This window comes from Amphibalanus amphitrite, unplaced genomic scaffold, assembly GCF_019059575.1.
Source record: "Amphibalanus amphitrite isolate SeventyFive unplaced genomic scaffold, NRLGWU_Aamphi_draft 000166F_arrow, whole genome shotgun sequence".
NCBI lineage: Eukaryota > Metazoa > Arthropoda > Thecostraca > Balanomorpha > Balanidae > Amphibalanus > Amphibalanus amphitrite.
The window spans coordinates 251,654-276,241 of record NW_024881661.1 but is presented as its reverse complement, the minus strand read 5'-3'; the positions used below and the strand labels follow the sequence as shown (position 1 = coordinate 276,241).

Here is a 24,588-nt window from a genome sequence, read left to right as displayed (position 1 = left end):
CAAATAAAAAACCAGTAAAACGCCTTTTGGGCGAAGAACGAGCGAGCGAGATAGTGAGCCATGCACGTGCGGAAGGGCGAGAGGGTACTTCCAACGGGGCTTGTGCAAAGCACCTTTCTAACCGGTCGCTAGCAGTGTGCCAAATTTGAACGCAATCGCCCCAGCCGTTCCTGAGATCTGGAAGCGGCATTCTGCACGTGCGCACGTGCAAATGGGGTCCAAACTGACTTTTGCACGGCACCCTACTAACCGGTCCCCAACCGTGTACCAAATTTGAGCGCAATCGGCCCAGCCGTTCTCGAGATCTGGAAGCGCCCCCTGCACGTGCGCACGTGCAGTAGCACCCTAACCGCAACACATGGGAATGCATTGCCTGGTGGGTGCCTACCTGTATGCCAAGTTTCAGCGAAATCGACCCAGTAATTACCGAGTTTTTCAAATGGGAACAAATTTGGCACCTCTTCTTTTTTATTTTGCACGTGCAGTGGGGGTTACTCACATAGATCAAGAGTATCCGACCTTTGGTAGAAGGGATGCAGCTACCCTACAAAAATTACCGCAAGACAATCGCCCAAGCGGCTGCTGAGATATGAGCCTCTCAAAATTACTACTTTTGCAAAACAGCTTGAACACCCTTGACTTTTCAAGTGGCACGTGCCACGACGGTCACTGAGATGTGTCAAAAGTAGTCAATTACGGGGTAGAAGGGATGGGGCTACCCAGCAAAAAAGACCGCAGGCCAATCGGTCCAGCGGTTGCAGAGATATAAGCCTCTCAAAAGCGTTACAGGCCGGGCCGGGCCGGGCCGGGACGGGCTGCTCATACTGATATTTTTCCGTTATATTGAAAAGACTTCGCTTCGCTCGCTGCGCTTGCTCGCTCGTAATAATCGCTTTGGAACGTGTGGATATTTGAAAAAAGTGGCATGCTCTTGTTTCAGCGAAGCTTTCACAAATATTTTAATATGTAAAGCTAGTCTGTATATTTTTGGTAAAACAACTGATCTCAATAAACTTACCTGTTGATAAATGGAATTCTCTTTTTCATTTTCTTCTAACCCAACAATCAATGCAAACTGTATAACAATTATGCTCTATATGGCCCCACCATTCTCATATTTGTGTCACTTGGCTGATTTGAAAGCCCCACCGACATCTTTTGTCCAATTGTTTCCAAAAAACGTTGTTGACTCCTATCATGTATTGAAGTCTGTTGTTACAAATCAAATTTCATCAGTGTATCTGTAATCGTGACAGATATACATTGTAAAAGTAACGATAAGAAACAAGCCATAGCTCATACACAGGACGTGCTTACATTCGTTGTAAAAAAAGACATGTACTCAATATTGCATCGATGTCGGTCATTTTTACAGTCATAACTTATTACGATGCACAGACACTGTTCGGAAAGCGGTAGCCAGACCATCGCAAGAGCAAAATATTTGGACAGCCTGCTCACTTGTTGGAAAACAAGACGCAAAACGTATGCATACTTTGCTTACACTCTAAATCCATGTTTTTCTTGTTTTGACGAAAAGATTGACACATTCTTGAACAAGTACACCAGCTGTCTACAACTTCTGTTTTCAGATGACATACTATGAACACAGATCGTCCATTTTACACCAATCCTTTCCTCTGAGCAGCCTAACGACATTCAATTTTTCACCGAACGCGCAAGAGCGCGGGTCGGTGACGGGTAATGACACCACTGCCGACCCTGCTCTCACCACATCGGCACACTGGCACTGGCACATCCTCATCTCATCAAATACTCGGGGTAGCACAGGGCAGCATACTCTCCCCCTCTTCAATCACTCAGGTGGCGCAGGGGGCGCGGCGGCACCCTCACGGAAAGTGTTCGCTCACGACCGTCCCGGCCAGCACGCGCAGACACACAGACACACGCAGCATATCCACGCGTCGTCTTCGCTCGCTCCCGTCCATGCTTAGAACCCGAGTGCTCTCAGAGCCCTGATGTCCACGTCACCATAGTACTCCTCACTGAAAACAAGAGAGACACTTGGTCAGCGTGGGGGTGGGGAGTCGAAACATTTGTAAGAAAGGCTCTTCGGCAGTGCAGTGTCGGGTCGTATGTTTTGAATAAAAAGCTGCTGCAAGATGCGTGATTTTGAATTATCATAACAAAATCTCCTTAGGAGATGCAAGAGGTTGCACTTTCTGCCAAGCATTATCGATATTGGCATGCCTCGAGCATAAGAGATCGTGCTAGACTAACTTTTCATTACGTTAATATCGCAAATGTGTCTATAAAAATATATACAGAAGAGCCTTGGGTTATTCGCTCTCAGGAAAATTGTTTGGAAACCACGTTTGACCTTTTACACACAAAGAACGGCAACATATCACAATCCTTAAACAACAATGCCGTCATCACCACTTCACTTCTTGACATGCTGAATTGAATAGGCTCCACATTAGCAGCTCAAGCAAGTGCAGTTGAATTTAGCCTATCCAGGACGTCAAGTCGTCATCATAGCTCTGCGTCATTTCAGCACGGCGTTCCCTCATCGCGCTGCCGCTCGAGGCGTCGTACCACGGTCACAGGGGCGCCCTGTTCGGGTCATCACTGGATGTTGCGGCTCAGCTCGAGCGCCGACGAGCGCTCCACCTCGGGCTCCAGCTGCTTGGAGACACGTCCAGAGGTGCCGCTGCCGCCGCCCAGCGCACGCATCGCCAGCTCCTTGACGTCGAGGTCGCCGTAGTATTCCTCACTGGGGGAGGCGAGCGCCAAGCGAGAGGTCCAGACAAGTTAGAGAGGCACACAGGTGGATGGCGCATAGCGCGTGCTTCATGCAAGGTTGGCAGAGCCACGGTCATACAGAAAGCCGCAGGCTTCAGTAAGCCAAGGCGAAAACAAGAAACAGATAGAAAGTAGTACGGTGTATGTTAGTAAAGCGCTCAGATGGCGTTTACTGATAAAAGAAGAAAGCAATGAAAACATTATTAAAGACATCGATCGATGGTACGCGAGAAAATATGTACAGCTGAATTATGAATACATAAATGGACAAGCACGGGACAATTAAAACAGTTGTCATGGATATGGATCGTGCACATGCCTTACGCTCAAGAACATTAGCATGCATATTTTGCCTTATTTGGGTAGCTAATGTCGAAAAATATAAACTGGATAGCATTGTTGAAAAGAATGTGATGAGCAAATGAAAATGTTACAGTGAAAAGTGCTACAAAATGATGTCCGTCAAGACAGCCCATATTCAGCCCAGATTCAGCCCGGATTCAGCCCAGATTCGGGACACCTCCGATCAAGCTGAAACTCGCACACAATGTAGGCCATGACATGCCCAATCCACAGTCCAAGTCATTCGGTGGCACTCCTAGCCGTTTGACCTACAGAGGTCAGCAAAGGTCACGTGGCCCAAATTTGCACAGCAGATTGTGGCCCGCCCAGTAGAGGTAGAGCGCTAAAAACGGCACCAATCGACTCGCCAGCATCTAATCTTACTTTCCCAACACTCATTTGACCTCTCAAGGTCATGCGATGACCTAAGGTCATTTGTGGGCTATGTCGAAAAAACACTTGCACAGCAGTTTCCGAGTAGAGGGATTGACCGAATTCCAAATCAAAGCACATCATCGGGTAGCCCATAGGCCGTAGTAACTTTCCTTAAAAACCGCTTCTCGATATGTGACCCCGTTTGACCTCGGCAGGTCAAAATGTGCAAATTAACGACCCTCAATACGTCGCAGCCCGAATTCAGCCCAGATTCGGGACACCTCCGATCAAGCTGAAACTCGCACACAATGTAGGACATGACCTGTCCAATCCACAGTCCAAGTCATTCGGTGGCACTGCTAGCCGTTTGACCTACAGAGGTCAGCAAAGGTCACGTGGCCCAAATTTGCACAGCAGATTGTGGCCCACCCAGTAGAGCTAGAGCGCTAAAAATGGCACCAATCGACTCGCCAGCATCTAATCTTACTTTCCCAACACTCATTTGACCTCTCAAGGTCATGCGATGACCTAAGGTCATTTGTGGGCTATGTCGAAAATACAATTGCACAGCAGTTTTCGAGTAGAGGGATTGACCGAATTCCAAATCAAAGAACATCATCGGGTAGCCCATAGGCCGTAGTAACTTTCCTTAAAAATTGCTTTTCGATATGTGACCCCGTTTGACCTCGGCAGGTCAAAATGTGCAAATAAACGACACTCAATACGTCGCAGCCCGGATTCAGCCCAGATTCGGGACACCTCCGATCAAACTGAAACTCGCACACAATGTAGGCCATGACCTGTCCAATCCACAGTCCAAGTCATTCGGTGGCACTCCTAGCCGTTTGACCTACAGAGGTCAGCAAAGGTCACGTGGCCCAAATTTGCACAGCAGATTGTGGCCCACCCAGTAGAGCTAGAGCGCTAAAAATGGCACCAATCGACTCGCCCGCATCTAATCTTACTTTCCCAACACTCATTCGACCTCTCAAGGTCATGCGATGACCTAAGGTCATTTGTGGGCTATGTCGAAAATACAATTGCACAGCAGTTTTCGAGTAGAGGGATTGACCGAATTCCAAATCAAAGAACATCATCGGGTAGCCCATAGGCCGTAGTAACTTTCCTTAAAAACCGCTTTTCGATATGTGACCCCGTTTGACCTCGGCAGGTCAAAATGTACAAATAAACGACACTCAATACGTCGCAGCCCGGATTCAGCCCAGATTCGGGACACCTCCGATTAAGCTGAAACTCGCACATATTGTAGGCCATGACCCGTCCAATCCACAGTTCAAGTCATTCGGTGGCACTCCTAGCCGTTTGACCTACAGAGGTCAGCAAAGGTCACGTGGCCCAAATTTGCACAGCAGATTCTGGCCCACCCAGTAGAGCTAGAGCGCTAAAAATGGCACCAATCAACTCGGCGGCATCTAATCTTACTTTCCCAAACTCATTTGACCTCTCAAGGTCATGCGATGACCTAAGTTCATTTGTGGGCTATGTCGAAAATACACTTGCACAGCAGTTTTCGAGTAGAGGGATTGACCGAATTCCAAATCAAAGCACATCATCGGGTAGCCCATAGGCCGTAGTAACTTTCCTTAAAAACTGCTTCTCGATATGTGACCCCGTTTGACCTCGGCAGGTCAAAATGTGCAAATTAACGACACTCAATACGTCGCAGCCCGGATTCAGCCCAGATTCGGGACACCTCCGATCAAGCTGAAACTTGCACACAATGTAGGCCATGACCTGTCCAATCCACAGTCCAAGTCATTCGGTGGCACTCCCAGCCGTTTGACCTACAGAGGCCAGCAAAGGTCACGTGGCCCAAATTTGCACAGCAGATTGTGGCCCACCCAGTCGAGGTAGAGCGCTAAAAATGGCACCAATCGACTCGCCAGCATCTAATCTTACTTTCCCAACACTCATTTGACCTCTCAAGGTCATGCGATGACCTAAGGTCATTTGTGGGCTATGTCGAAAATACACTTGCACAGCAGTTTTCGAGTAGAGGGACTGACCGAATTCCAAATCAAAGCACATCATCGGGTAGCCCATAGGCCGTAATAACTTTCCTTAAAAACCGCTTTTCGATATGAGACCCCGTTTGACCTCGGCAGGTCAAAATGTGCAAATTAACGACACTCAATACGTCGCAGCCCGGATTCAGCCCAGATTCGGGACACCTCCGATCAAGCTGAAACTCGCACACAATGTAGGCCATGACCTGTCCAATCCACAGTCCTAGTCATTTGGTGTCACTCCTAGCCGTTTGACCTACAGAGGTCAGCAAAGGTCACGTGGCCCAAATTTGCACAGCAGATTGTGGCCCGCCCAGTACAGGTAGAGCGCTAAAAACGGCACCAATCGACTCGCCAGCATCTAATCTTACTTTCCCAACACTCATTTGACCTCTCAAGGTCATGCGATGACCTAAGGTCATTTGTGGGCTATGTCGAAAAAACACTTGCACAGCAGTTTTCGAGTAGAGGGATTGACCGAATTCCAAATCAAAGCACATCATCGGGTAGCCCATAGGCCGTAGTAACTTTCCTTAAAAACCGCTTCTCGATATGTGACCCCGTTTGACCTCGGCAGGTCAAAATGTGCAAATAAATGACACTCAATACGTCGCAGCCCGGATTCAGCCCAGATTCGGGACACCTCCGATCAAGCTGAAACTCGCACACAATGTAGGCCATGACCTGTTTAATCCACAGTCCTAGTCATTTGGTGTCACTCGTAGCCGTTTGACCTACAGAGGTCAGCAAAGGTCACGTGGCCCAAATTTGCACAGCAGATTGTGGCCCGCCCAGTAGAGGTAGAGCGCTAAAAACGGCACCAATCGACTCGCCAGCATCTAATCTTACTTTCCCAACACTCATTTGACCTCTCAAGGTCATGCGATGACCTAAGGTCATTTGTGGGCTATGTCGAAAAAACACTTGCACAGCAGTTTTCGAGTAGAGGGATTGACCGAATTCCAAATCAAAGCACATCATCGGGTAGCCCATAGGCCGTAGTAACTTTCCTTAAAAACCGCTTCTCGATATGTGACCCCGTTTGACCTCGGCAGGTCAAAATGTGCAAATAAATGACACTCAATACGTCGCAGCCCGGATTCAGCCCAGATTCGGGACACCTCCGATCAAGCTGAAACTCGCACACAATGTAGGCCATGACATGCCCAATCCACAGTCCAAGTCATTCGGTGGCACTCCTAGCCGTTTGACCTACAGAGGTCAGCAAAGGTCACGTGGCCCAAATTTGCACAGCAGATTGTGGCCCGCCCAGTAGAGGTAGAGCGCTAAAAACGGCACCAATCGACTCGCCAGCATCTAATCTTACTTTCCCAACACTCATTTGACCTCTCAAGGTCATGCGATGACCTAAGGTCATTTGTGGGCTATGTCGAAAAAACACTTGCACAGCAGTTTTCGAGTAGAGGGATTGACCGAATTCCAAATCAAAGCACACCATCGGGTAGCCCATAGGCCGTAGTAACTTTCCTTAAAAACCGCTTCTCGATATGTGACCCCGTTTGACCTCGGCAGGTCAAAATGTGCAAATTAACGACACTCAATACGTCGCAGCCCGGATTCAGCCCAGATTCGGGACACCTCCGATCAAGCTGAAACTCGCACACAATGTAGGACATGACTTGTTCAATCCACTGTCCAAGTCATTCGGTGGCACTCTTAGCCGTTTGACCTACAGAGGTCAGCAAAGGTCACGTGGCCCAAATTTGCACAGCAGATTGTGGCCCACCCAGAAGAGCTAGAGCGCTAAAAATGGCACCAATCGACTCGCCAGCATCTAATCTTACTTTCCCAACACTCATTTGACCTCTCAAGGTCATGCGATGACCTAAGGTCATTTGTGGGCTATGTCGAAAATAGAATTGCACAGCAGTTTTCGAGTAGAGGGATTGACCGAATTCCAAATCAAAGAACATCATCGGGTAGCCCATAGGCCGTAGTAACTTTCCTTAAAAACTGCTTTTCGATATGTGACCCCGTTTGACCTCGGCAGGTCAAAATGTGCAAATAAACGACACTCAATACGTCGCAGCCCGGATTCAGCCCAGATTCGGGACACCTCCGATCAAGCTGAAACTCGCACACAATGTAGGCCATGACCTGTCCAATCCACAGTCCAAGTCATTCGGTGGCACTCCTAGCCGTTTGACCTACAGAGGTCAGCAAATGTCACGTGGCCCAAATTTGCACAGCAGATTGTGGCCCACCCAGTAGAGCTAGAGCGCTAAAAATGGCACCAATCGACTCGCCCGCATCTAATCTTACTTTCCCAACACTCATTTGACCTCTCAAGGTCATGCGATGACCTAAGGTCATTTGTGGGCTATGTCGAAAATACAATTGCACAGCAGTTTTCGAGTAGAGGGATTGACCGAATTCCAAATCAAAGAACATCATCGGGTAGCCCATAGGCCGTAGTAACTTTCCTTAAAAACCGCTTTTCGATATGTGACCCCGTTTGACCTTGGCAGGTCAAAATGTACAAATAAACGACACTCAATACGTCGCAGCCCGGATTCAGCCCAGATTCGGGACACCTCCGATTAAGCTGAAACTCGCACATATTGTAGGCCATGACCCGTCCAATCCACAGTCCAAGTCATTTGGTGGCACTCTTAGCCGTTTGACCTACAGAGGTCAGCAAAGGTCACGTGGCCCAAATTTGCACAGCAGATTCTGGCCCACCCAGTAGCGCTAGAGCGCTAAAAATGGCACCAATCAACTCGGCGGCATCTAATCTTACTTTCCCAACACTCATTTGACCTCTCAAGGTCATGCGATGACCTAAGGTCATTTGTGGGCTATGTCGAAAATACACTTGCACAGCAGTTTTCGAGTAGAGGGATTGACCGAATTCCAAATCAAAGCACATCATCGGGTAGCCCATAGGCCGTAGTAACTTTCCTTAAAAACCGCTTCTCGATATGTGACCCTGTTTGACCTCGGCAGGTCAAAATGTGCAAATTAACGACACTCAATACGTCGCAGCCCGGATTCAGCCCAGATTCGGGACACCTCCGATCAAGCTGAAACTTGCACACAATGTAGGCCATGACCTGTCCAATCCATAGTCCAAGTCATTCGGTGGCACTCCCAGCCGTTTGACCTACAGAGGCCAGCAAAGGTCACGTGGCCCAAATTTGCACAGCAGATTGTGGCCCACCCAGTCGAGGTAGAGCGCTAAAAATGGCACCAATCGACTCGCCAGCATCTAATCTTACTTTCCCAACACTCATTTGACCTCTCAAGGTCATGCGATGACCTAAGGTCATTTGTGGGCTATGTCGAAAATACACTTGCACAGCAGTTTTCGAGTAGAGGGATTGACCGAATTCCAAATCAAAGCACATCATCGGGTAGCCCATAGGCCGTAATAACTTTCCTTAAAAACCGCTTTTCGATATGTGACCCCGTTTGACCTCGGCAGGTCAAAATGTGCAAATAAACGACACTCAATACGTCGCAGCCCGGATTCAGCCCAGATTCGGGACACCTCCGATCAAGCTGAAACTCGCACACAATGTAGGCCATGACCTGTCCAATCCACAGTCCTAGTCATTCGGTGTCACTCCTAGCCGTTTGACCTACAGAGGTCAGCAAAGGTCACGTGGCCCAAATTTGCACAGCAGATTGTGGCCCACCCAGTAGAGCTAGAGCGCTAAAAATGGCACCAATCGACTCGCCCGCATCTAATCTTACTTTCCCAACACTCATTTGACCTCTCAAGGTCATGCGATGACCTAAGGTCATTTGTGGGCTATGTCGAAAATACACTTGCACAGCAGTTTTCGAGTAGAGGGATTGACCGAATTCTAAATCAAAGCACATCATCGGGTAGCCCATAGGCCGTAGTAACTTTCCTTAAAAACTGCTTCTCGATATGTGACCCCGTTTGACCTCGGCAGGTCAAAATGTGCAAATTAACGACACTCAATACGTTGCAGCCCGGATTCGCCGATTAGATGCCGGCGAGTTGATTGGTGCCATTTTTAGCGCTCTAGCTCTACTGGGTGGGCCACAATCTGCTGTGCAAATTTGGGCCACGTGACCTTTGCTGACCTCTGTAGGTCAAACGGCTAGGAGTGCCACCGATTGACTTGGACTGTGGATTGGACAGGTCATGGCCTACATTGTGTGCGAGTTCCAGCTTGATCGGAGGTGTCCCGAATCTGGGCTGAATCCGGGCTGCGACGTATTGAGTGTCGTTTATTTGCACAATTTGACCTGCCGAGGTCAAACGGGGTCACATATCGAAAAGCGGTTTTTAAGGAAAGTTACTACGGCCTATGGGCTACCCGATGATGTGCTTTGATTTGGAATTCGGTCAATCCCTCTCCTCGAAAACTGCTGTGCAAGTGTATTTTCGACATAGCCCACAAATGACCTTAGGTCATCGCATGACCTTAAGAGGTCAAATGAGTAATGGGAAAGTAAGATTAGATGCTGGCGAGTCGATTGGTGCCATTTTTAGCGCTCTACCTCTACTGGGTGGGCCACAATCTGCTGTGCAAATTTGGGCCACGTGACCTTTGCAGACCTCTGTAGGTCAAACGGCTAGGAGTGCCACCGAATGACTTGGACTGTGGATTGGGCATGTCATGGCCTACATTGTGTGCGAGTTTCAGCTTGATCGTAGGTGTCCCGAATCTGGGCTGAATCCGGGCTGCGACGTATTGAGTGTCGTTTATTTGCACATTTTGACCTGCCGAGGTCAAACGGGGTCACATATCGAAAAGCGGTTTTTAAGGAAAGTTACTACGGCCTATGGGCTACCCGATGATGTTCTTTGATTTGGAATTCGGTCAGTCCCTCTACTCGAAAACTGCTGTGCAATTGTATTTTCGACATAGCCCACAAATGACCTTAGGTCATCGCATGACCTTGAGAGGTCAAATGAGTGTTGGGAAAGTAAGATTGGATGCCGGCGAGTTGATTGGTGCCATTTTTAGCGCTCTAGCTCTACTGGGTGGGCCACAATCTGCTGTGCAAATTTGGGCCACGTGACCTTTGCTGACCTCTGTAGGTCAAACGGCTAGGAGTGCCACCAAATGACTTGGACTGTGGATTGGACAGGTCATGGCCTACATTGTGTGCGAGTTTCAGCTTGATCGGAGGTGTCCCGAATCTAGGCTGAATCCGGGCTGCGACGTATTGAGTGTCCTTTATTTGCACATTTTGACCTGCCGAGGTCAAACGGGGTCACATATCAAAAAGCGGTTTTTAAGGAAAGTTACTACGGCCTATGGGCTACCCTATGATGTTCTTTGATTTGGAATTCGGTCAATCCCTCTACTCGAAAACTGCTGTTCAATTGTATTTTCGACATAGCCCACAAATGACCTTAGGTCATCGCATGACCTTGAGAGGTCAAATGAGTGTTGGGAAAGTAAGATTAGATGCGGGCGAGTCGATTGGTGCCATTTTTAGCGCTCTAGCTCTACTGGGTGGGCCACAATCTGCTGTGCAAATTTGGGCCACATGACCTTTGCTGACCTCTGTAGGTCAAACGGCTAGGAGTGCCACCGAATGACTTGGACTGTAAATTGGACAGGTCATGGCCTACATTGTGTGTGAGTTTCAGCTTGATCGGAGGTGTCCCGAATCTGGGCTGAATCCGGGCTGCGACGTATTGAGTGTCGTTAATTTGCACATTTTGACCTGCCGAGGTCAAACGGGGTCACATATCGAGAAGCGGTTTTTGAGGAAAGTTACTACGGCCTATGGGCTACCCGATGATGTGCTTTGATTTGGAATTCAATTAATCCCTCTACTCGAAAACTGCTGTGCAAGTGTATTTTCGACATAGCCCACAAATGACCTTAGGTCATCGCATGACCTTGAGAGGTCAAATGAGTGTTGGGAAAGTAAGATTAGATGCTGGCGAGTCGATTGTTGCCATTTTTAGCGCTCTACCTCTACTGGGTGGGCCACAATCTGCTGTGCAAATTTGGGCCACGTGACCTTTGCTGACCTCTGTAGGTCAAACGGCTAGGAGTGCCACCGAATGACTTGGACTGTGGATTGGACAGGTCATGGCCTACATTGTGTGCGAGTTTCAGCTTGATCGGAGGTGTCCCGAATCTGGGCTGAATCCGGGCTGCGACGTATTGAGTGTCGTTTATTTGCACATTTTGACCTGCCGAGGTCAAACGGGGTCACATATCGAAAAGCGGTTTTTAAGGAAAGTTACTACGTACGGCCTATGGGCTACCCGATGATGTTCTTTGATTTGGAATTCGGCCAATCCCTCTACTCGAAAACTGCTGTGCAATTGTATTTTCGACATAGCCCACAAATGACCTTAGGTCATGGCATGACCTTGAGAGGTCAAATGAGTGTTGGGAAAGTAAGATTAGATGCGGGCGAGTCGATTGGTGCCATTTTTAGCGCTCTAGCTCTACTGGGTGGGCCACAATCTGCTGTGCAATTTTGGGCCACGTGACCTTTGCTGACCTCTGTAGGTCAAACGGCTAGGAGTGCCACCGAATGACTTGGACTGTGGATTGGACAGGTCATGGGCTACATTGTGTGCGAGTTTCAGCTTGATCGGAGGTGTTCCGAATCTGGGCTGAATCCGGGCTGCGACGTATTGAGTGTCGTTAATTTGCACATTTTGACCTGCCAAGGTCAAACGGGGTCACATATCGAGAAGCGGTTTTTTAGGAAAGTTATTACGGCCTATGGGCCGTAATAACTTTACCCGATGATGTGCTTTGATTTGGAATTCGGTCAATCCCTCTACTCGAAAACTGCTGTGCAAGTGTATTTTCGACATAGCCCACAAATGACCTTAGGTCATCGCATGACCTTGAGAGGTCAAATGAGTGTTGGGAAAGTAAGATTAGATGCTGGCGAGTCGATTGGTGCCATTTTTAGCGCTCTACCCCTACTGGGTGGGCCACAATCTGCTGTGCAAATTTGGGCCACGTTACCTTTGCTGACCTCTGTAGGTCAAACGGCTAGGAGTGCCACCGAATGACTTGGACTGTGGATTGGACATGTCATGGCCTACATTGTGTGCGAGTTTCAGCTTGTTCGGAGGTGTCCCGAATCTGGGCTGAATCCGGGCTGAATCTGGGCTGAATATGGGCTGTCTTGACGGACATTACAAAATGTATGTTTTATCTAAAAGTGCACTAAAGCAAACACAAACAGGTGAGTTTCCATGCGCTGAATTTGCAAGTTCAGGTACCTAAAGTGCTGCTAGCTTTTCACTGAGCAAGGCAAGGATCGTCAGAGATAATCGGTATATGCCGTGCAGGGTTGCGCACAGGACAATTATGTAATGCAGCAGGCATCGTGCAGTGGATAGCTTCAGAAAATCTGCGTCCAGTTGGCTGTTTCCACGCCAATCCTCCGCTGGAGCCAGACAATCCGATTACTGCCTCTTGAGACGGCCTGAGATCACGAAGGTGCCGCCGGTGCGGTCAGCTCTGCCGACTCGCGGGTGTCAGGTCAGAGGTCACTCACCAGCCGGGCACGTCGGCAGGGTCGGCGCACTGGCCGCTGCCGTCCAGGTCTCCGATCTTGAAGACGGTGCCGAGCGGGCATCCGTACTCGCGGGGTGCGCCACCCATGCACACGTAGTAGAGCCTGCAGTCCTCCTGGTGGGCGTACAGCGAGTAGGTGCCCAGACCGTTGCCCTCAGCCGGGCACCGGAAGTCACCCTCCTTCTCTGTGAGGCGACACCAAGAGCAAGGTCAGTGGGGGTGGGCGAAGTAGATGACGTGCTGAACGAATATCTGAGCGCGCGATTACCATTTCTAAATAAAACGCAACACCTGGGGCTGTGTCTGAACGCAACTATAAATATTCCGTTGCTTCCCTTATCTCTGAGGTCTTCTACCTTCAAGCTGTAGTCCAATAACATTACTGGCAAAACTGTCACGGTACGTTACAGCCCAACGCCTAAATGTCCCTCTCTTGTCACTCCACCACCACACTTACCGGACTTCTTGCAGGCGGCGACCTGATCGGCCCAGACGCAGACTCGCTGCTCCGAGTCGTAGGCCAGGCCCGGGGGGCACTCGTACTTGTTGGCCTCGCCAGCCCAGCACGACCAGAATGTGTTGCAGTTGGCCTCGTCGGCGAAGATGCCGTACTGGCGCGGGCAATTGGGAGAGGAGATCGCAGGCTCTGCGGACAAAGAGATGTTCGGTGATTAATGTGGACGTGACGTCAATGTTGACACCCAGCCAGTTGTTTGTGATGAACGTGATGCCAAGGATATTGGCGTCGTTTTGCAATACTGGACGTTTACACTGTGCCTAATAAGCTAACCTTTTTGATTTAGGATTGTTCTCAGTTAGCCTAGGTTATCTAATTCATCAAAATTATCAAAGACATTGGCCTCATCACTGACGCATTGCACTCAGTAGCTACCTGACCGAGGCTCTCCATTTCATTCCCGCGAAGACGACTTCGCCACCCTCCCGTCCATCCTGTTGACTCACCGAGCTCGGTACGCTGGCCGCACTGGACGTTGTGCAGGTAGTCGCAGTTCTCCTTCTCGTAGTTGGGGTCGGTGTCGTCGAAGGCCAGTCCGTTGCCGCAGGTCTTCAGCGTGGCGACGCCCTCTTCGCACGCCCAGTACTTGTCACAGCTGACATCGTGGGGGAAGAAGCCGGGCAGCTGGTCCGGGCACTCGAAACCCGCCTGACCCAGAGCTGGAAGAGGAGAGTATGCAGGTTAGACCACGTGCCTCTTTTGGTAGGTCAGATGACAAGAAGGCGTGGCACTGAAGCTGATGGAAACGTGCATAGTTGCGTGCATTCACTAACGCCGATATCTAAAGCCTTTGATTGCTGCTGTGGTACTATGGCAATGGCATGCCTTAAATGCGTTGGCACGTTGTTCTCGATTACGTAAGAGCACCGCTTACATTATTTCCCAGTTTTCAGCCTGCATTACGACACATCCGCTAAACTCAATGGCTGACATTAGTCGATATGCGGATCATTACTGTCACGGTAATGTTTGATGAAGCAGTTCATCCCCGTAGGCGAACAATGCGTGCGCCGACCCGTAAGATGTCAAAGCGACAAACGATGTCCTTGAAATGTGTACTCACTACTCATTCTATCATGCTATGGTGCCTGCCTCAATTGATAACATAGCGAGGTAGCTCGCTGACAAAGGCCGATTCCTGGCCATGCATCGTCATAAGGATAATGGACATGCCATCACATAATATACACTCGAGCATGGCAATTAGATCTTGGTTAAAATTTGATGCAGACATGGCAGCAAAACTCCATGTAACTAATTTACACATAACTGATTATACCACCTAACAAAATCTCACATGTCGATGCGGGCATGAGCCATAAATTTTCCAAAAGAATGAAAGAGCTTTTATGTACCTATATCGGAATGACCGGCAAGTGTTGCCAATTGTGACGTGCATGGCTGGTGCACTTACTTTCCAGCACGCACTAGCGTGCAGCGTGCGGAAACGTTTGCGTGCTGGATATTAATTTGGTCACGCCCCCATTATCATAAGAAAGAATGACTAATATAGAGCGAGAGCTAGCTCTATAGATTTTTTTTCTTAGAATTCGAGTAAAAGCTTTTGGAATACAAACTCCCAGAACGAGACGCTGTCATTTCTTCATCCGACTACCGTTACATTGTTGGATATATATACTAATCACCATTTTGTACGGTTAACCCTATTAGTGGCAGGCTCCTGGCTACCCCTATTAGTGGCAGGGGGGGGGGGGCTGTTTACGACCCCCCCTTGATATCTCGAGATCTAACGGGCCGATTTTCAAAATTCAAACGGCATTCGATTTCGCTCAACGTGATCTACATTTCTAAGAAATAAAAATTAAAAAATGTCAATAGGGGGGTAGAGGGGGGTAAAAACGGGCAAATTGCAGATACATTTTAGACTGTTTATCACGGCCAGGTTTCTGAACCAATCTTAACGCAACTTTTGCCGATCGATAGAGAATGAACCAGGAATTCACATGGATCCTAAAAATATGCATTTTCAAAAATCATAGGCGGATACAGATCATTGAGATTGGGGGTACACAAAAAGTATAGTAAATAAGGTTTTTGTTGGTACTGTTTCTAAAAAGGGTGGTAATGGTCTTGTTATGTTACAATTTTCTTATGAGAGAACGACTACAATTGTATTGGTCATGCATAGGCGGTGTCAGGGCACCTATGTTGGGAGGTAAAACATAACCCCCCTTTTTGGACGCCTGGATCCGCCTATTATAGCAAAAACGTGTCAAAAGAGGGTGCACAACAACTGTATATGTTATCACATGATACCTTTCATTCACTGTTCGTAAAACTGGTGCAGCATCGTGATCTTCGCCCAAATGACTCGCTTCACGAATAGGACCCCCCAATTCCCAGTGCTCTGGAGCCGCCCCTGGTAAAGTTATGAACTTGAAATTTTCAGGGAATGTGCCCAATTTAGTTTTAGGAAAAGTCAGAAAATTTCAGCATCGTAGCTTCAGCGGTTTCGGAGATATTCCCGAAAAACCTGAGGGGTGGATGAAAACAACCCCCCTGCCACTAACTAATAGGGTTAAATGCTCTGGAATTCGTCTACCGATAAGCTTCTGGCAAGGATTATGCTAAAGCTGTCCCCTAACGGGTGCAGAGCGGCTGACGTTGCATCCTGTATATATAACGAGTCTCGGCGATAAGAGTCACGAGAAAAGCCCTTCCTAAGCAGCTGTGGTCTCCAACTGGAAGCCATGCAGAAGTGGGCGGCTTATTCTAACAATCCAGCCAACCGAACTGGTTGTCGGGGAGATGGACCTTATAGGCAGCTATGTGCTGGTGTGCAGAGAGATCTTAGCCCTGCGAAAACCACCCAGCTCTTTCCAAGAGCGCACCAACAGTGAGACAATTTTGGACAATTTTGGCTGATCAATTTTAGACATACATCCCGAAAGGCAAAAGCACATTTGCTATTAGGGGGCTGAACTGTCAACGATCGTTAGGCCACACTGAGACAGTTTCACAAAGTGGCACTGGCGGGAGCGTGCATAAAATCAAATTGCATACAGAACATTGCGAAGCATTTAAGAATAATGCTGAATTTAAATTTAGATAACAATAGCGCTGCATCATGATTAGAAACTGCTGCCAGTGCAATGCTATTGCATCAGTCGCATTTGCATTCAACACGAAATTCTGCAACATACCAAGCACAAAAAACGTTTATCGCGATGTCGCTTCAATCGTCCCTTTCCTTTCTATGTCTTCATGTGCTGCTTAGAGGATTGTAGGAAGATAAGTACCCAATTAAAGTAAGATATAATGTATAGTTGTTTAAATTATTGCTTGGTATTTTGAAGAATTGTGCTCATTGAAATAAGATTACGTCTTGCACATTTATATTTTTCGTTTTAAACACGACCCAATTTCCCTTTCACAGCATGTCTTTCCTTGTATCCCAGATAAGCTGCCTGAAGTAGCCACGATCAGGTCATGCTGATTCGCTCTAATGAATGATAACTTCGCTAAAATTCCTCATGATTGTGTCTATCTAATGTATTAGAAAATAGCGACTAATTGAGCCGGTTACCGGCCATTTTTATAAATGGTAATTAAACAGGTACAATGATTCAGATCTCTACAGATCGCTGTGGAAAATAAGATGTTGCACAAGCCAAATGACCGACTCATGCAACACTGGGTCATGGCTGGGAACGAACTACATGTTTGAACGGTGTGTCGTGCCGAACTATGCTGGTTACACGTGTGTTTTGGCACCGGACTGAGGGTCATTGAGTTACCGTCGTGCTCGCTTTACGCGGTCAATGGTCATGTAATTTTGTGCATGCTGGTGCTCAGCAGACAGTCCCCAGCAGCTAACAACGTCAAGTCCAAAACATGAGTAGAAAAAAAACCTTGTATACAATGATGGATACATGCGTTTTTGATCAGGATCGTGCTTTTTCGACATCCTTTGACAAAACTGATTATTATTCTCTCGGAGATCGATGTTCCATTCTTCATAAAATCGTGAAGCGTCGGAGATCGTTTCAGCAAAAACAGTCGTGAGGATGCGCCGGTTTAGTGAAAGTGCTCAATAACCCAGTTTTCCTATCAGCTGATCTGAGCGTTCCAGGCTAGCCATGAGTCATGTATCGCTCCTCTGATCTCCTAAACACGGTGATGAGACCCATTGGTAATTTTCGTCGTAACTCAACCGACTGCGTCATGCCTGATTACCACTCACACACGAAGCCACATAAATTCCCATTCCGTGAGTCACACACCGAGCACCTATCTTGGTGTCCTAGTCTCGGCGTGCTACTAACGAACACGGTTATCTCCAGCATGTGCAGTGCAGCGCGAGGCACCACATCTCCGGTGGATGTTCCCGTTCGGCTTCGATGAGCACTCACACGGCTTACTTCCCTCGGCCGTCTCACTTCTCCCCACATCTGGCTGGCTCGCTCCGCGGGGCTGACTGAACCAAATCTCCAGCGGACGGCGGCGCTCCCCTCACCGGGTCCCTCGGTCGCGCCCCACCAGCTCTGCACGAGCCTAACCGGCGCCGCACGCTCCTTTCACCGTGCACAGCCGGTCAGGAGAAAGTTGGCTCCCCAAGACGGCGGCGGCCCGCTGCGCCAGTCTTGTGCAGGCAGTCACCTAATGCGTAAACATGACCCCAGCGGTCGGGAGGGACCAGGCGTACCGGCGCCCGAGGGCCCGCCGGCGCAGGAGGTAGGGGCGAGCGATGGACCAATCAGCCAGCCACAGCGACGGCGACGGCAAAAACGGGAGTGGCCGTCAGACCCAAACGAGCTGCGCCGCCTTACGCAACCGGTCAGCTGAGGCAATGGATGGACCCGGGGCTGCTCTCAGATTGGCCTCAGAGGCGCGGGCACGCCTGAGAAGCACGTGACGAAGATCACCGATATAAAGCTGTGAGGCAAGAGGGCATTCGCACTCCGGAGGACAGCGCTATCCATCCATCTGGCGATTCGGCAATAGGAAAATGTCCTGTTGTGAAATATAGGTGACATATTTCTCAGCACAGGAAGAATTGGCACTGAAATGGAAAGTCTACCTCTCCTCGTCTCGAGCAATTTGTGATAAGAACTAACCGTTCCGTCCAGAATATTGTGAATGTATTTCTGGTATATACGATTTCACCAGAAGTGGACCTGCATCACTGCAAAAGCAGTCTGTTCTGACCGCAAATCACTCTCTCCTGTCCATGCGTACATCAGCCCACAAACTGTCCCCGTTCACCGGCTGATCCAGCGGTTTGACATCCCCACTCTCCACCTCATCACGCATGCAGCCTCAAGGCTGTGGTCGTGGGCGATCCGCCTGCGGTCAAAGTGATAGCTGGTGTCGCGACACCCTCTCCGCCCAGTCTGAGCCTGCAGGGACGGCCAGACGGCCACAGACCAGCCCGAGGGCTGGGGCGTGTCCCACGCACCTGGGTGAGGGGCGTCCTCTCACCATCCTCAAGGCTGCCGCCTGCCTCCGGTCCCTCCACCCCATCTAGAGGCGCGCCCTGCGGCGTCAATGCGCCGCTACGTGCTCGGCCTCGTCCTACTGATGCCAGTGGTCAGTGGCCATTCATTGTTACTTGTCACAGGGCGGAGGCGGATATTTGGAAACAGCCAGCGCCGCAGTTCGGCGAGCGAGGCCGGGTAATCGAAGCGGGGCTAGCGATGTCGAATGAGCCCGACCGCTGCCGAAGATTGCGCGAGCTGGCCCACGCGAGACGGCGCTCCGGCCGGAAGCGATCAAGGTGTCGCAAATTAAAATGTCTCGGTTCCGAGGTCAGCTGAGGGACTTTCACTGGCCGACAGGGCTGTCGGCGGTGGGCCCCGCGACTGGACTGGACCCCCGCGACCGCTGGACAAGTGGACACTCTCGGACGCCGTCGAGGATCACACGACACCAATACGCAACACCTCGCCGGCCGGCGCCGGTCGGCGGTGCTGGTTGCACCTTCGCCTCAGGCAGTGTTTCTCAACACGGGACTGTCCGACCGGCCAGAGTAAAGACCTCCCTTCACTTCCCTCCATCAGACACACGTTACGAGCCGGGTCGCGACACTTGGCCACAGTTTGCCGCTTACTCGGTCAGAAGTGACGGCGGAGCGGGCACCGTCTTACTGACACGGGTCACCAGGTCACCGCCACGCGCTGCTGGGTCAGAAGCACGCGCCACCGGGTCAGAGCCACGCATCGCTGGTTTATCGACAAGCGTGGCTCGGTCACAGTCGAGTGCCGTTGGGGCACTGTAGCGTGTCCGGTTAGATGTGATGATTGACTAAGCCCACCACAGACTGACGCTCGATACGAATAGAACTTGGCCATGATGAGAGTGTGATACGAACAGACGCGGTTCGTTTATTTGTACGAGACTGAATGACTTCTGATTTTAGGCAGATTGCATGGAAGCATTAGAAAAATTGCAGTTGCATGAACAACAACATGCATCCCGACACAAGATTTTCGTTTCTGGCAAGAATGTAGTGGGCGTAGCAAGCCGCTTAGATTTTATGACTTCGTGACCAATAAAATTATATTATTTCACCAGCAGCGCTGATGTGATTGATGCACTTGGTATGAACGTCCCAGTGAACAAACCAATTCACTGTCTCAAAATAATTGCTTTCATATGCAAAATTTCCAGGAAGTTGACTGCTAAAACAAATGTGAGGTAGGCAAGCTAGCCTCAATGAAATGCAGACTAAATCAATGGTGTTCTTCGAGGAAAAGGTCAATGATTCTTCACGTATTTAGAAATGCAGACTAATGCAAAATAACAAATAAATTAACGTATGTGGACCCTTACAGCTCTGCATACTGCTTAGTTCATAAAGGATTACCAAGCGCCGAGGATTTTCACCATCGGCCAGAGACACGAAATAAGTCCAAACATGACACAACTATGCGCCAGCGTGCTACGGTGACCTGACGTGACCGAAACAGTGGCCGTCCCAGTGACCTGAAAATTGAAATGACCCAAAACTGTGACCTCGTAATGACCTGACACGACCTTTAAATGCACCAGTGATTACTGGTCGGTGGTCATGCACTTAACCAGATATGAGCCTTATCATGTCCGCTACTACGATGGTGACCCGAAATCAGATAGAAGCGTGCCAGTGACCTGATCTGAGCCGGATAGAGTCAGTGACCGTATCACTAGCTACTGCTTCTGTTTATGACCGTCACCATGACCAACAGCGACGAGCGAACGAGCGCAGCCGGTTAGCAGCTGACATCGTTTCACCGCGACAACATTTATCAACCATCTCCGAACCGATTTCGGCGTCCGAACAGGGCTCAATTTATCTGATGACCGGCGTTGTCACAGATATCGGCGTGAGCAGGCGTTTTTAAGGGGGTTACGAAAAAAGCCAAGGAGCTCTAGGCTCTAGCTTAGTGAGCGTTTGGCTCCGTAAGGTAGGATTCAAAACGTTTTAAATATTGCTTGAATAAAAATAAAACATCCGCTTCGGAGACGGAATATGTGACAGCAGAGCAAACGATACGTACAACGTTCAAAATTTAAAATGGATGGAGGTAGTTATAAGAAGTTTTGACGAAAATGCAGTAAGTACAACGTTTTCATGACGTTCCTGTATAAATATAAAAACTGTATGAAAACGACTTCTCTAAAAATGAAACTTTTACATCGGGATTACAAAAAGCTTTCATGATCATTTAGCATCATTCGAAATGTTAACCCGCGCCCTGCTGGGGGGGGGTGTTTGAACACCCCCCCTTGTGGTTTTTCGCGAATATCTCAAAAACGGCGGCGCGGAGCGCCGCCGTTTTTGGTACACCTTATCATGCATCAATTCTACACATGTTGTGAAAATTTCAGACCAAGGTCATTCAAGGTCAGGTCACCAGGTCACTTGAAGTGACCTCACCTCATAAAAAGTTTCAATGTCTGTCATAGCTACACCGAGTGACCGATCGCTTTGAAACTTTCAGCGATTGCTAAGAGCAATAGCATGTACAAAATGTATATCTCAGAATTTTGATATCGATGACCTAAGGTCAGGTCAATTTTGCGACCTACCCATTATAAGTCAATGGGAGAAAATTGAAATGCGTCTCTTTTGGACGAAAGACATTATAAACACTCCCAAACACTGAATTACAAGTGGTTTAGACACACTGAACATGAAAATGGTGTCCGTGACCCCTGTTTATGCCCTGAGGTCATCTTAGGTCACGAATGGTATCTAACAGTTTTTCGCAAATAACTTTTGATAGAGGCATGCTAGAGCGATGAAAACACCTTAGATGTGTTCAGCTCGACGATACGGATCGACTGATATGCAACATGACCCTTTCCGGTCAGGTCATGACCTTGACCTGAGGTCAAATTTTCAAGTTGACCTTTCAAGGTCAAGTTATAGTTCATTCGATGCGTCTTGACGAGAGGAACACGATGCTGGTAAAAGTAAGCTCGTATAAGGCTTGGGTCAAAAGTTATTGCAGAAAAACTGTTTCCGAAAAAATCGGCTATTTTTGCAGTTTTTGCCCCCTGCAGGCAAAACCGTTGACGTTAGGTCAAATCTGAGAGAATTACTCAGAAAGGGCGTTAGTAGGGCTATCGAATGCGCTTTTCCGCGGCGTTGTAGCTCTATTGGTTCCCGAGTTATGCGTTGGCTTCTTGGAAATTTTCGACATTCGACCTGGAAATCGGCGAAATTTTGCCTTCAATGACCTCTGGTGACCTGACCTTTGACCTGACCAAAAAATTGACCGAAGTGATTTCGTCATTATTTTTGACGCTCTTTCGAACGCCGCCTTCCGCGTATCGCTACGTGGCCCAGGAGCCGAGTTAGAAGGGGGGGGGGGTGTTCAAACACCCCCCCCCCCAGCAGGGCGTGGAAATCCAGGACCCCCAGCCGGGCGCGGGTTAATGTATAAAGTTAATGTTGAAAATTATTTCTAAAAAATGTGTTATATTTTAACCATTGAAACTAATTCTTTATTTGGCTAAGGTTCATGATGTTCTGAATGCCGAATCTAAAAAAGGTCACAGAAAATATATATAAAAAATGTCCTCCTCGCAAGCACAGAAGAAAAAAACTAATAAACCCATTTTAAGTCCGGTTATTTTTCTTTTTTCAGAGCACTGGCCACTGAGACGACCGAAGACCTATCTAAATTGTTTCGTTGTACAAAATCTCCCACAAATATACAGTCTTGTAACGTAAAAATAGGATTTAAATATTCTTTTTTGAAAATAATCTCAGCATTGCTTCACTTGGATTAAGCGCAAAGAAGCTCCAGGTTTTGTCTGCTCGTAGGCCGATGAACGAGATTTCGTTCCACTTTCCAGCATCAACAAATCGAAGCTTTGTTTAAAATCAAGAGATCCCAAAATAAAGCTTATATTTCACAGGATTGTGTTTACAGTGCTGATAGCCCATAAGCAATGAGTCTCTATGCTGTAATAGATGACAATTACTTTTTCATTTCGAAGTAATTTACGATAGGAAAGTAGCAATAAAGGGAAACCAAAATGTCATTTAAATATGCACAATGGATTCAAGGGCCATCCCGGGTATCCAGTATAAGACACTTCGATACGCAATCGCAAGCAGAGTGTCTATGTGGGCTAGCTCAGCTCAGGTCACCTGAGGTGAGGTCAGGTCAGGTCACATTAGAGCCCTGCCACAAGCACATACCTGGAACGCCGAGCGCCAGCACTCCGATGGCCACAAGCACACGCATCTTGTATCTTAGCTCTGTTCCCGGCGTTGCACGGCACACTGAATCGGAGACGGTAGTGTCAGTCTGGGCCGTCCGCCTCTCCTATATAACCTCTGGCGACCGGGCAGCCCGCGACGGGCGGGCCCACGGCAGGGGGAGGGGCCCGCCGGCGGGGGGGGGGGGGGGCGCCGCCGGCACACGGGCGTGGCCTTGGAGTGGCGCATAGAACGGGTGGCCGCCACGGACAAGGCGGGGATGGAAGGAACAGGATGGAAAGAGTGAGTCGAGACGGCATTGTTAGACGGAACCACTGCGGTACCGACACGTTTGTGGTCTGACCCGCTTAGCCCGCTGGTGGTGTTATGTTGTGAACCAACCAAGTCTCCGCTCTGAAGCCATTGTTGTTTTCATGACGGTGAGAAATGACAAGATTGCTCATTAACGAGATTCAAAGGAACATTCTCACATGTCAGATAATTTCATATTAGCCAGCATGCGCACTGTGTCCTTTACTGTCTATTTCCAAATTTATTGCACTGCAAAATATATTGAGAATTGCTATTTTTATACTCAATGAAATTATTTTGAATCATAAATTTTCATTCTTAGTCAAGATAGCTTTGAAATCGTGTTTTGACCACATGTGTTATGCATTTATAAGGGAAGTGTTGTTCCCCTTCTGCTGATAGAGGGGGGGGAGTGAGAGGAAACGAAGAAGCATTATTCGCGCCTTCATCACGTCTATTCCACAATCGTCTTTCTTTTGCGTGAAACATTCTATGACTTTGGTCATAAGCCCTCTGTAGCTGGATCACTAGGTTGTTGTAAAAAGCTGCTATAAACATTTAGAAATCGACAAAAATGGTAAAAAATGCTGCATATCATTGTTTGGTTTAGATTGCCTGACGTTAAGTGGTTTCGTGAGCTTTTGACCATGTCAAAATTGCACCCAGTCTGTTTTTCTTTCGCAGATCAGTGACTCTAAAATAGGCCTCACGTAACGGTATGTCCTACTAACGTTTGGCGAGGGCCCTGAAGGCTCTGTTTTCATGACCTCCGTTTTCCCATTATTTTTCGTTGTCCGTCTATCTCCTGTTCCAAGGCCATATAAGTCTTGCTCTATGTTTTTTTGTTACGTTTTCATAGCCTGAGACAACCGAAGACCTGTCTAAATTGTTACGTTGTACAAAATCTGCCCACAAATATACAGTCTTGTAACGTAAAAATAGGATTTAAAAATTATGCTACTTACTTAATTGATCAAGTGGGTCCAGCTGTTCTTATGTCAAATAAATAAATAATTTGCATTGCTAGATTAAATGCATGTTGTAATCATCAGTCCACGAATAAAATGTGTACGAGGAAAGCTGCCA

At 48.3% G+C, this 24,588-nt stretch overlaps 1 protein-coding gene across 2 annotated transcripts; it reads right to left on the bottom strand.

Moving 5' to 3' along the window:
• Positions 1-1,185: 1,185 nt before the first annotated feature.
• On the bottom strand, positions 1,186-23,307 carry LOC122383527 (protein obstructor-E-like). 2 transcript variants are annotated; one of them, XM_043370038.1, is made up of 6 exons: positions 23,191-23,307; positions 13,982-14,194; positions 13,476-13,664; positions 12,999-13,203; positions 2,560-2,737; positions 1,186-2,006 (listed from the first exon to the last, which is right to left on the bottom strand). In XM_043370038.1, exons 1-5 carry the CDS (start codon positions 23,234-23,236, stop codon positions 2,590-2,592), a joined length of 801 nt encoding a protein of 266 aa, XP_043225973.1. In that variant the 5' UTR covers positions 23,237-23,307; the 3' UTR covers positions 1,186-2,006; positions 2,560-2,589. The 2 variants fall into 2 exon arrangements, with proteins under 2 accessions (XP_043225973.1, XP_043225974.1); XM_043370039.1 differs by lacking the exon at positions 2,560-2,737 and having other exon boundaries at positions 23,191-23,291.
• Positions 23,308-24,588: the final 1,281 nt, after the last annotated feature.